Source organism: Akebia trifoliata, chromosome 6 (assembly GCF_017979445.1).
Source record: "Akebia trifoliata isolate Shusen 1 chromosome 6, ASM1797944v1, whole genome shotgun sequence".
NCBI classification, from domain to species: Eukaryota; Viridiplantae; Streptophyta; class Magnoliopsida; order Ranunculales; family Lardizabalaceae; genus Akebia; species Akebia trifoliata.
The window spans coordinates 18,314,924-18,327,508 of record NC_141380.1 but is presented as its reverse complement, the minus strand read 5'-3'; the positions used below and the strand labels follow the sequence as shown (position 1 = coordinate 18,327,508).

Sequence of the window (12,585 nt, the reverse complement as noted above, 5' to 3'; positions counted from 1 at the left end):
GAAGAATTTGATAGAGACGATCCGATTAGGAAGACAGGCATGTATGAGATGAAGGCAGACCCTGATCTCAAAAATGTCATGTGTAGTCTAGTGAGTGGGATGAATAATCTCACGAAAAAGTTAGATGCCTTTACCATCTCAGCATCCAAACCTCACCTAGACCTTCGTACAATTTCGCAAGTGACTGTCGAACCGAGTTCTTTGTGTGTCATATGCGACGGCAATGACCATTTGGTCGAGTGTTGTCCCACCTTGCCTTAAATCAAAGCTGAACAAGCAAATGCGATTAATGGCTATAGTACTTTTAAGAAGCGAACTCCAAACTCTTTTAGCCAAACGTATAACCCAGATAATAGGTTTCATCATAATTTCTCATACAGACAGAACGAACCTATTCAATCTAGTGGTCCGTCAGGTTACAATAGGAGTTTTCCTAGGCAATCTGGTTCTTCCACAAATCAAGCCATTGTTCCTCAAGTCCCTTATCAACCCCAACAATCTACCTATTGCAGAGCCTTCATACCAGATCCCATGACCAATTACCAGCAACCTGCCCAACAACAGTCGTCCTTAGAATCTATGATTGCCGAGTTGATGAGGCAGCAACAGCAGTTCATCCAAACTCAACAGCAAACCCATCAAAATCAAACTCAGATTAACCAGGTTACTGCGCAATCCATAACTAAGATGGAAGTTCAGTTGGGGCAGTTAGCTCTTTCCTTGAGTGGAAGAGAGAAAGGTCAATTTCCTAGTTAAACTATCCCTAACCCTAGAGGTCAACCTTTGATTCCAAACGGATCAAAAGGTCAATACGAAGTAGGAAGCCATTCTAGAGCTCCACAAGACTCAGTCCAGGCTATCCACACCTTGCGTTCGGGAAAGAAGGTGGATAACAAGGTCCAACCTATTGACACGGGAGAAAAAGTCTTAGAAAATGACAAACTTCAAAAAGAAGTCATAGAGTCTCCAATAGAGAAGAAGAAAGATTTGAAAAATCCTCCTATCATTTTGCCAATTCCAAAAGTTCCATTTTCCCATCACCTTAGAGATTCTAAAAAAGGTAAGCAGTTTGAGGGTGTCTTAGAAGTCTTCCAAAATATGCATATCAATATCCCATTCCTAGATGCCATTAAGCAGATACCTTCTTATGCGAAATTCTTAAAGGATTTGACCACAGCTAAAAGGAAAACACCATTTTCTCGGGAAGCTATTATGGCAGCCCAAGCTTCATCACTCATCCAACAAACGATTGCACCAAAATTTAAGGATCCTGGATATCCGACAATTTCTATTCATATTGGAAATCAAGTAGTCGAAAAATGTCTCTTAGACTTAGGGGCCAGTGTGAACCTTTTAACATATTCGGTTTATAAACAATTTGGTTTGGGGGTTTTGAAACCCACAGATATCACGTTGAGTCTAGCCGATAGGTCCATAAAAATTCCAAAGGGTATAGTTGAGGACGTGATAGTTAAAGTCAAAGATTTCTATTTTCCTGTTAACTTTGTTGTCTTAGACACAGAGCCAATCATCAATTCGAACAGTCATATTCCTATCATCTTAGGACGTCCATTCTTAGCCACGTCTGACGCCGTCATTCGTTGTAGAAACGGAATTATGACTTTAGCATTTGGGGATATGAAAGTGAAACTGAACGTCTTTCACAATTTCCAAGGAATTGATGTAGATGATGGTATGGAGGAAGTGAACATGATAGATACGCTAGTCAATCAAACGTATCAAGAATTAGGGTACTCTGATCCCCTAACGAAATGTTTGGCTCACTTTGGCCTTGACTTGGACGTAGAAGAGTCTATAAGCGAAGTCAATGCTTTGCTTGAATCCGTTCCACTCTTAGATTCTGTGCGGTGGCACGCAAAAGCTGAAAGTCTTCCTGTGCGCACATCCAATCTTGTTCCTTCTCATGTCGAGCCTCCAAAATTGGAACTCAAGTCTCTTCCAGAGACCTTGAGATATGCATTTCTTGGCAAGAATCAAACCTTGCCTGTGATCATTTCCTCTCACCTCGATGAAGTCCAAGAGGGAAAGTTGTTAGGAGTATTAAGGGAACATCAAGAAGCTATTGGTTGGAGCATAGCTGACATCAAGGGAATTAGTCCATCTGTGGTGATGCACCACATTCGTTTAGAGGATTTTGCTAAACCTTCCTTAGAACCTCAAAGACGACTAAATCCTGTCATGAAAGACGTGGTTCGGATGGAAGTGATGAAATTGTTAGATGCGGGTATTATCTATCCTATCTCTGACAGTCGTTGGGTGAGTCCTATACAAGTAGTTCCTAAGAAATATGGTATCATTGTGGTAGTAAACCAAGACAATGAATTAATCCCCACTCGAGTCCAAAATGGATGGAGAGTGTGTATCGATTATAGGAAACTCAACTCGATGACTCCTAAGGATCATTTCCCCTTACCTTTCATTGATCAAATGTTAGAGTGTCTAGCAGGACATTCTTATTATTGCTTCTTAGATGGTTATTCCGGGTACAACCAGATACCTGTTGCTCCAATCGATCAAGAGAAAACAACGTTCACCTGTCCTTTTGGAACTTTCGCGTATCGTCGCATGCCTTTTGGATTGTGCAATGCACCCGCTACTTTTCAACGGTGCATGATGAGTATATTTTTCGACATGCTAGAAAGATATCTCGAAGTGTTCATGGACGATTTTTCAATTTTCGGATCAAGTTTTGAGGAATGTCTCCATCACTTGACTTTGGTCCTTCAACGTTGCAAACAGGTCAATCTAATCCTCAATTGGGAAAAATGCCATTTCATGGTAACATCGGGGATTGTGCTAGGGCACATTGTTTCTGCTAAAGGGATTGAGGTAGATAAGGCAAAGGTAGGTCTAATTGAAAAATTACCACCTCCTAGAACGGTCAAAGAAATTAGGTCATTCCTATGCCATGCGGGTTTTTATCGTAGATTCATTAAAGATTTTAGGAAAATCTCGAAGCCTTTATGTGAGCTATTGGGAAAGGATGTTCCTTTCGACTTTTCAGAGTCATGTCTCTCTGCGTTCAACAAGCTCAAGTCCGAGTTAACCTCGGCACCCATTATTCAACCTCCAAACTGGAGCATTTCATTCGAAGTTATGTGCGACGCTTCAGATTATGCAATAGGCGCTGTTTTGGGTCAGCGAATTGAAAAACAACCTCATATTATCCAATATGCTAGTAAAACCCTTAACGATGCTCAGCTTAACTACTCTACAACGAAGAAGGAAATGCTAGCAGTGGTCTATGCCGTTGAAAAATTCCGCCCCTACCTTATAGGATCTAAAGTTGTGATCTACACAGACCACGCAGCATTGAAGTACCTTCTATCAAAGAAAGATGCTAAAGCAAGATTAATTCGTTGGATTCTACTTCTACAAGAGTTTGATCTCGAGATCCGAGACAAAAAAGGGACAAAATGTCGTAGCTGATCACTTGTCTAGGATAGTTAACAAGCCATCCGAGGAATCCTTACCCATCTCTGAATCCTTTCCCGATGAACAACTTATGCAAATCTCTCAAGCCAATGCTCCATGGTATGCGGACATTGTCAACTACCTAATTATAGGTCAATTTCCAGTCGAAATGACTAGTCAAGAGAAACTTCGTCTTCTGTAAAAAACAAAATGGTATTTCTGGGATGAACCATACTTATTTAAGTATTGTCCCGATCATATCATTAGACGTTGTATTTCAACCTGTGAGCAAGTCAGTATCTTAGAGTTTTGCCATAATCATGCCTGCGGAGGGCACTTCAGTAGTAAGAAGACCGCCATGAAAATCTTACAATGCGGTTTTTTCTGGCCTAGTATTTTTCGTGATGCCCACGAGTTTAGCAAATCTTGTGATAGATGTCAGAGATTAGGAAAAATCTCTAAGAGAAATGAAATGCCTCAAAATCCTATCCTGATCATCGAAATTTTTGACGTGTGGGGTATAGACTTCATGGGACCCTTTCCTATCTCCCAGGGTTACCAATACATCCTACTTGCTGTTGACTATGTGTCAAAATGGGTCGAAGTTGTGGCATGTAGAACTAACGATCACAAGGTTGTGATAAAATTCATCAAGGAGATGATTTTTTCAAGATTTGGTACTCCACGAGCTATTATAAGTGATGGTGGCTCGCATTTTTACAACAAGATATTTGCTGCGTTGATGAAGAAATACCTCATAACGCATAAGGTTACCACACCTTACCAACCACAAACAAGTGAGCAAATAGAGATTTCTAATAGGGAAATAAAGACTATCTTAGAAAAAACAGTCAATCCTTCAAGGAAAGATTGGTCTTTGAGATTGAGTGATTCACTCTGGGCTTATAGGACTGCATTCAAGACACCCATAGGGATGTCTCCTTACAGGTTAGTTTTTGGCAAGGCCTGTCATCTCCCTGTAGAACTAGAACATCATGCATATTGGGCGATCAAGCGCCTCAACTTTGATTTTGATAAAGCCGGTGAGAAGCGAAAGTTACAACTAGACGAGTTAGAAGAGATTAGAAATGACTCGTATGATTGTGCCAAAAGGTACAAAGAGCGTACCAAATTCTTTCACGATAGACACATTCTTAGGAGGAATTTCATTCATAATCAAAGAGTTTTATTGTATGATAATAGACTCCACCTTTTTTCAGGAAAACTTAAGTCTCGATGGATTGGCCCATATATTATCCAAACAGTCTACCCCCATGGTGCTGTTGAAGTCCTTAATCCTAAGGACGGATCCACTTTCAAAGTGAATGGCCAATGTCTCAAACCGTTTCTCGAGTATGTTCCGCAAGAGGAAGTTCTTTTTCTCGATGATCCCGTTTATCAAAATTAACTATGTTTTCGTCTAGCTAAAGACGTTAAACTTAGCGCTTCTGGGAGGCAATCCATGCACTTCAAGGGACATTGTGTTAAATATCAACAGGACTATAAGGTCTTTCTCAGGTGCTATCTAACCCACTTCATTTCATTTTGTCAATTTCAATTTTACCTTTGCATGTATATGTTGAAATATTGAGGACAATATAATGTTTAAGTTTGGGGGTGTATGGGTTGGATTTCCACTTATTATTTTCTTCTTTTATACAAAAAAAAAAAATTGAAAAATATTTGGTTGGCAACTTTGTTGTATTTTTCTCAAAGTCTTAGCTTGTATCTTTTAAGCACTTAGTGAAAATATTTAATCAGTCTTTCATTGGAAGTTATGATCTAGAGTCCCCATTTATGTTTCTCTTAGGAAAAAATTAGAGCAAAGTTATCTTTTGGTTTATAGTCACTTCTAATAAGGTTACAAAGAGTCTAGATTGTATTAAAAGAGCTTGTTACCTTCTTTCTACCTAGAGTTTAAGGAAAAACTAGGTTTGATGAACTTTGACTTCCTTATTCATTTGGTTGGTTGATTAGAAGAAAAACAGAACTGGATTGTATACACCTTGTACAGCAACCATTGAATTAGATTGGGTACCTTGAAAAGGGCTGCCTACTTTTCTTAGAAAAATAGTGAAGAAGTAATATAAAATAAAAAAATAAAAAAAAGAGAAAAAGTTAAAGATCCAAAAGTTTATGTAAAGTTTTAGTAGGGTGAAAGCCATCAAGTGTAAAAATGTGAGTATACTGGAATATCACAGATAAAGTCCCTTAGAGGTATTAAAGTGAATATCCACACTTCTCACTACCCCAGACAGGATGTTAAGTTTAGAATTAAACCCTAAGTTACTCCAGTTATTCTTGAGTAGTTAGAAGGTTGAAACTCATTTTGGGAAATCGAATCTCTTAAATTTCTAAGTTAGAATCACTATCGCTCAAAGGTCAATTTAAGTCTAAGTTTTGTCGTAGAGAAATAAGAGTTGGGACTCTATACCAAGCAGTACTTCTAATTGATTGACAAAACCATAAAAAAGACTTGTGCTTTTCAATCTAATTACGTGTGTTTCTTGTGCAGAAAATCAACAATTTGGAATCAAAATCTCAAGGCAAAAGCATTTGGGCCCACTTTGGAATGCCCTAACACTTTGGAATGCCCTAATCCTTAACTCATATTCTCATCTTTTGTCTTTTTGTGCAAAGAAAAGTGGAGGCTACTTTTAGACTCTTCTACACACATTTTTCTCTATAAATCGAGCCTTCATTTCTTGAGAAAGGGTCCCAGCTTGGTTCTCTTATCCAAGACTCCTTTAATCTAAGGCACTTTTCCTATTCTCTTATTTTTTTGTATTTTCATTTTCTAGTTATTTCCTTTTGGCTAATTTAGTCTTGTAAGAAGTAGAAGAAGTAGAAGTTGTAATTTTCTTCATGAAATGAAGAAAAGTTCTTTCATCTCTTATCTGCCCTCTCTTGCAATGACATTAGGCTAAGTTCCCCTCCATTGGAGAGTGGAAAAGCCTAGAGCAAGTTCTTGTGTTATTTTTAATTTCATGCCTTTCTTTTATTTAAAATGCTTATGAATTCTCTTTAAGTTTCTTGCACCTATTATTCTTAATATAGATACTTTATGCTTAGATTAGATCAAGATAAAGTATGCTTAAACTAGATAATTGGTAGTAGGAAGTTTTCAAAGAATTCTACTTTGTTTATGTTCCCTTGTTTCATTTCATTTGCAAAACTTTTCGATATAAGGAGCTAACACCAAGCCCTTACGATTGAGTTATAAAAAGGCTTGAAACTAAGAATTGCTCATCAACATGTTCTATGTAGATCCACCTCTAATGGTATTTTAATTTCATAAGTTACTTGCTTTTAATTTCATTTACTTTAGTTTCTTTTATAGTAATTTTACATTTTCTTATAAGTTCAAAAATACAAAGAAAAACAGTTTTAATTCCTTTTAGTTAATTTGAATTTTATCTTCTTAGCTTAACTCTATTCCTCCTTTCTCTTGGGTTCGATCCCCTACTTGCCCAACAAATAAGGTAAACGTAAGATTATTATTAACTCCGGTGAGAAGAACAACGATAGTCTCACCAGAATTTTGGCACCGCTGCCGGGGAAAGGTAAAGGTATTAGTGGTAAGTTTTGATTTAAAATTAATTTCTTTCATTTTTATTTTATTTTTTATTTTTTATTTTTGTTTCTTTCTATAAGTTCAAGGGTTCTTGAGGTTTTAAGAGAGAAGAAAGAAGAAAAACAACATTGAAAAAAAAAAAAAAGTCATTCCCGTTTTCTTTTTCACCCTTGACAGCAGAACTTAAACTGACTGTAACTTTCTACTCCGATCTCCAATTATTTATTAGTGTATATCGATTTGGGGTAGAACGAAATTTTCTATAAAATATGACAAAGTCAGCAAGATTGTGGTAAGTCAGATTCTATTTTTGAGTCCATTTACTATCATTTCTACTAACATTTCTGTTTTTCTTCTTGTAGGTGAACTTTTTTTTTTCTTCTTTTCTTTCAATTTTCTTTAATTTTTAGTTAGGTTTATTTTTCTGTTTTAGAAACTCTTGTGTAAGATTTCTTATAATTTTTATTAATTATCCAAGAAGGCTTGGATTGTAATAGACTAAGGAAGGACGACGGGTGGACAATACCGTCACGGCTCCTTAGGTTCGCACACCAAAATTGGAGTTGGTGGCCTAAGTCGACTGAAATCGTCTTCACCCCATCTAGCACGGGAGGTAATCCCGAAACACCCATGCCTCTCTTTGCTAGTGGGTTACTCCTTGCCTTTGTATGTTATTTTTCCAATTTGCACACACTTGGAATAATTAATTAAGTAGTAAAGAGCACCCCTCTCCTAGGGATGGCATGATAAGATAAGGATTGGAAGTCATTACCAATTCCTTGCTCTAATTAGGATAATCAATTCACTAGTCATCCAATCAAATTAATTAAAATCAATTAGACCTTACTATAGGGCCCACGAGCTCAATAGGAGAAATTCCGCTTCAAGTTGTGCCAATTGCGCTTCTTGGTCATTTTTGTATCTAATAAGATCTTGTCCTTTGAGGGGATAGACTCAGTCTATTCAAGAAAAGAAGGTATTTAAGCGTGCTCTTGTTTATGCATTATGCACCTCCTCCGATCTGGAGATCCGAATGATTCAAACTTGACTTCATAGAACCAAGTTGGAAGGCTAGTTGCGCTATTTCTACCTAGTTAGGAGCTGTCTAGCTTTAGGCAACCTATCTAGGTCCAGTCTTTTCTTATCGTGATTGTTTGATCGACTTTGTGATTTGTATGCTTGGTAGACGTTCACAAAATAACGTGTTAGAACCATTTGATCTTGAGATCGAACGTACCATCAGTAGAATACGCAAGACACCATCAGTAGTTATGATGGGTAATCGAGAGCGAACTCTCAATGAGCTCTTCGCTCTAGCTTCCACATCTCCTCCCACATGCATTGTTTTACCATTGAACAATGCACCTCAGTTTGAAATTAGGGCTGCCACCATCAATATGCTCCCTAAGTTCCACGGTTTAGAGCGTGAACAACCTTACACCCATCTTAATCGATTCTTGACTATATGTTAAACTTTTAGAAATCAGAATCTAGATGAGGAGAGTATCAAGCTTATTCTGTTCCCGTTATCCTTGGAAGACCATGCAGCTGAGTGGTTGAACTCCCTAACACCCAATACCATATCTAAGGTATCCCATACTACCAAAGAGCATATGACATCTAATGTCAATCCTAGATTGACCCGTCGTTTCTGGAAATACAGCAACATATCACTTTTTCTAGGTTTTCTACAACTCTTTTCTGTTAAACAAAATAGTTTGTTTGTATACTATATATACTAGTTTATTTTCATAAAAATACAAGCAAGCTCCGAAGTATCCAGTAGTATCCATCTGTCTTTCCATCAATCTATCAATCCATCCATTTATCATGTCTTGTGTGGCATGGCTACGACATAAGAATGGAGGCACTGTCCCATCATTCAGTTGAGAACCTACGTTCTATCTATCCATCCATCAATCAATCGGTAAATCAAGTGTCTAACTTCCTACATATCTATCCATGTATCTTTGTTTATAAAGTTGTTGGAAAACCATAGAACACCAACCAATTCCATTCAATGGTTTTGGTTGAGTATAAAAATTATGAAAAATAAGATAAAATCATACAACGAGAAAGTTGGAAAAGCTGTCAAAATTTGGCTAAGTGTTTAAAAAAGTGAATTTTCAAAGTTGTCGAAATTTAAAATGGGTCTTTGCACGTGAAAGCCCTCGACAACATGAGAAAAATCATATAATTTTTATTACTTGATTCGAAGTAAAATTTAAGATATCGCATTTTTAAAATCAGATGAAAACGTCAAAATTTACGTTTTTGTTCTTGAAATCAAAAATCGGATTTTGATCCTTTGAGTTTTGGATCTTGAAATCATTCCCATTGTTCCGAAATGGGGGGTAAAACCTTAATTTCACTAAAGAACTTAAAGTAAATGGAACATTTACTTAAATGCTTTTAAAGAAATGAAGGGTGAGAAATCATGTATAGGCAATGAGGAGGGCAACCCAAAAGACAGGAGGCAGTTCTGATGAACTGTTTCTATCGGTGGCTGAAAATTAGTTCTGTCGGTGGATGTTAGTGGAACCGACAGCTCCTGCCAACAAAACTGAATTGACGGTGGCACAAACTTGTTTCTGTTGGTGGGATCGACAGAATGGCTGCCGGTGGATGTTGGTGGGACCGACAGCACTGAACCACTCACGAATTCTCGACTTTTCGAACCCTATTTTGAGTTCCTCTTCCACTATTCGAATACTTCGATCCACTCATGAAACTATGGTTAAAAATGGGTAAAAACATGATAAATCTCTATTTCTAACATGAATTTATCAACATTATATTCTATTGAGGATAACATTCAACTTGAGGGTAGAAAGGAAGGCATTCTACATGTATAGCGTTCCACGATTGATTTGGGGGCAAAGAATGGTACGAAGGTCAAGGTTGGTAAGCTTGAATGTGAGATGCTTAGGTGGTTGCACTATTCTTAGAGACAATACTCCTCTCCCAAGTGAATGGACCCTCGAGTAGGATGAATCGAAACCCACTTGCTGATTCTTGGTGAGAGACGAAGAGAATGAAAAAGAAGTTAGGTTCAAAGATCATGAGCTTGTAGAGCTCGACGTCGCCTTCAACTCCTTCTTTGTTGTCGAGGTCCAACGATCACTCAATGTCGAAGAATCTAGAAGGGAAAAGGAGTGGAAACCCTTGGTTCTTTAAGAGCTAGGGCTTGGGATTATTAAAGAGAAAGAAAAGTGAAGAATGAGAAATCTGATTTTCTTTTATTTTAGACATGAGGGCAAAGTTGGTAATTTCATATTGTTTCTATCTTCGATGATAACTTGACTTTTCGAACTCAGAATTTGGCAAATGAATACTCCATTCCCTTTAATTTTTTTCCACTGACCTAATGGTCTATCTAGATTCCTCAAATTCTCGTTCCATCACGAATCCACTATTTTTGGGTCCCACTTAATATGAAATTCAAGGATTTTCATGACTTTTCCGTTCGAACTCGAATTCGAGCATACTCACAGGCTAATATATGATTCTCGACCCTTTTTAAGTTCAATGGCAAATTTAGATTTCATTAAAAATGAACTAAATAGAATATGGGTACTTTATCTTAATCTTATATCAAAAAGTTTTCTCGAGGTATGAATTACGAACTCGAGGTATTACATCCTCCCCCCTTAAATAAAATTTCGTTCTCGAAATTAAAACATACCTTAGTCCAAGAATAAATTCAAAAATTGAGTCCGCATTTCTGTTTCTTTTTCCCCAGTCGCTTCCTCGACGTTATGATGTCTCCAAAGTACCTTCACTAATGGAATAGCTCGCGATCTCAACATCTTCTCTTTACGATCAAGAATTTGCATTGTCCCTTCTTCATAAGATATATCTTCCTCTAGGTTCAAAGATTGCCAATCAACAACATGGGATGGATCCGGTTCGTACTTTCTCAACATGGATACATGAAATACATTGTGAACCTTATCTAACTGGGCTGGTAATGCCAACTTGTATGCAACCGTGCCAACTCTGTCAACGATTTCAAACGGTCCTACATACCTCGGCTTTAGTTTATCCTTAATCCCAAACCTGCTGATTCCCCTCTTGGGAGAAACCTTCAAAAATACAAAGTCACCCACCGCAAACTCTAACGATCGTCGACGATGATCTGCGTAGCTTTTTTGTAGACTCTGCGTGACTCGCAAGTTCTCTCGAATGGTCCTAATCTTCTCAGTAGTCTCTGCGACGATGTCAGATCCCAATAGAATACCATCCCCAACTTCTGCCCAACAATTTGACGATCTACATGGCCTGCCATACAATGCCTCAAACGGTGCCATGCCAATACTAGATTGGTAACTATTGTTATAGGCAAACTCGGCTAATGCCAAGTGGTCCTTAACATATCTTCTAGTATCTGTATAACACGTTCTGACTACCCATCGGTCTGTGGGTGGAATGCTATACTCATTTTCAGCTTCGTGCCAAATGCAACTTGAAAACTCTGCCAGAATTGATATGTAAAACGTGGGTCCCTATTAGACACAATCGAAACTGAAACTCCATGTAACTTCACAATCTCTGAGACATATATCCTACTTAATCTATCCACAGTATAAGTTATCTTGATCGATAGAAAATGGGCGGATTTAGTAAGTCTATCCACAATCACCCAAACTGTATTAGTCCCATCACTGGCCTTTTGCAATCCACAAATAAAATCCATAGTCACGTGCTCCCATTTCCATTCCAGAATAGGAAGTGGTTGCAACAACCCTGCAGATCTCTTATGCTCAGCTTTTACTTGCTGACATGTCATACAATGGCTCACATACAGGACAGTATGTTTTTTCATCCCTGGCCACGAAAAATTTCTTTTCATGTCTTGATACATCTTTGTACTCCCGGGGTGAATAGAAAAATATGACTTATGGGCTTCGTCTATTATGTCCCCTCTCAACAAAACATCACGAGGAACCCAAAGTCTGTTATTGAATCTGATACCTCTATCGTCATGAACTCTCCAATTCGGATCCTCGGGGTCCTCGATCTTCTTCTGATATATTTCCAATTCTGTATCCGTCTTCTGAGCTTCAATAACCCTCTCAACGATGTGGGGTTGTACTTTTATGTGAGCTACATAGGATTTATGCTCATTTACTTTTGAGGGGAGGTGGAACGCATAATCAGTTGCAATTTCCAGCATCTTCCATTCCTCAATCCTTATGCGAGCAAACACCCCATCTTTCTTACGACTCAACACATCTGCTACTACGTTAGCCTTACCAGGATGGTAATGCAATGTAAAGTCATAATCCTTTAGGTACTCCATCTATCGCCTTTGCCTCATGTTCAATTTTTTATGTGAGAACAAATACTTGAGGTTCTTATGGTCTGAATACACCTCAAAGGTCTCCCTATACAAATAGTGTCTCCAAACCTTGAGTGCGTGCACTATAATCGCCAACTCTAAATCATGGGTCGGATAATTCTTCTCGTGGATCTTCAACTATCTCGATGCGTACGCAATCACTCTACCATCCTGCATTAGTACGCATCCAAGTCCCGTATGAGAAGCGTCGGCATAAATGACGTACTTCGTTCCT

At 38.1% G+C, this 12,585-nt stretch overlaps 1 protein-coding gene across 1 annotated transcript; it reads right to left on the bottom strand.

Moving 5' to 3' along the window:
- Positions 1 to 10,695: 10,695 nt before the first annotated feature.
- Positions 10,696 to 11,319, bottom strand: LOC147400350 (uncharacterized). Its single transcript, XM_086444569.1, has one exon. It carries the CDS (start codon positions 11,317 to 11,319, stop codon positions 10,696 to 10,698), a length of 624 nt encoding a protein of 207 aa, XP_086300695.1.
- Between the last annotated feature and the right edge of the window lie 1,266 nt (positions 11,320 to 12,585).

What these genes read in the sequence shown, in the direction of transcription:
- LOC147400350 (XM_086444569.1), bottom strand. Translation starts at nt 11,319, where the DNA reads ATGGCACCGTTTGAGGCATTGTATGGCAGGCCATGTAGATCGTCAAAT.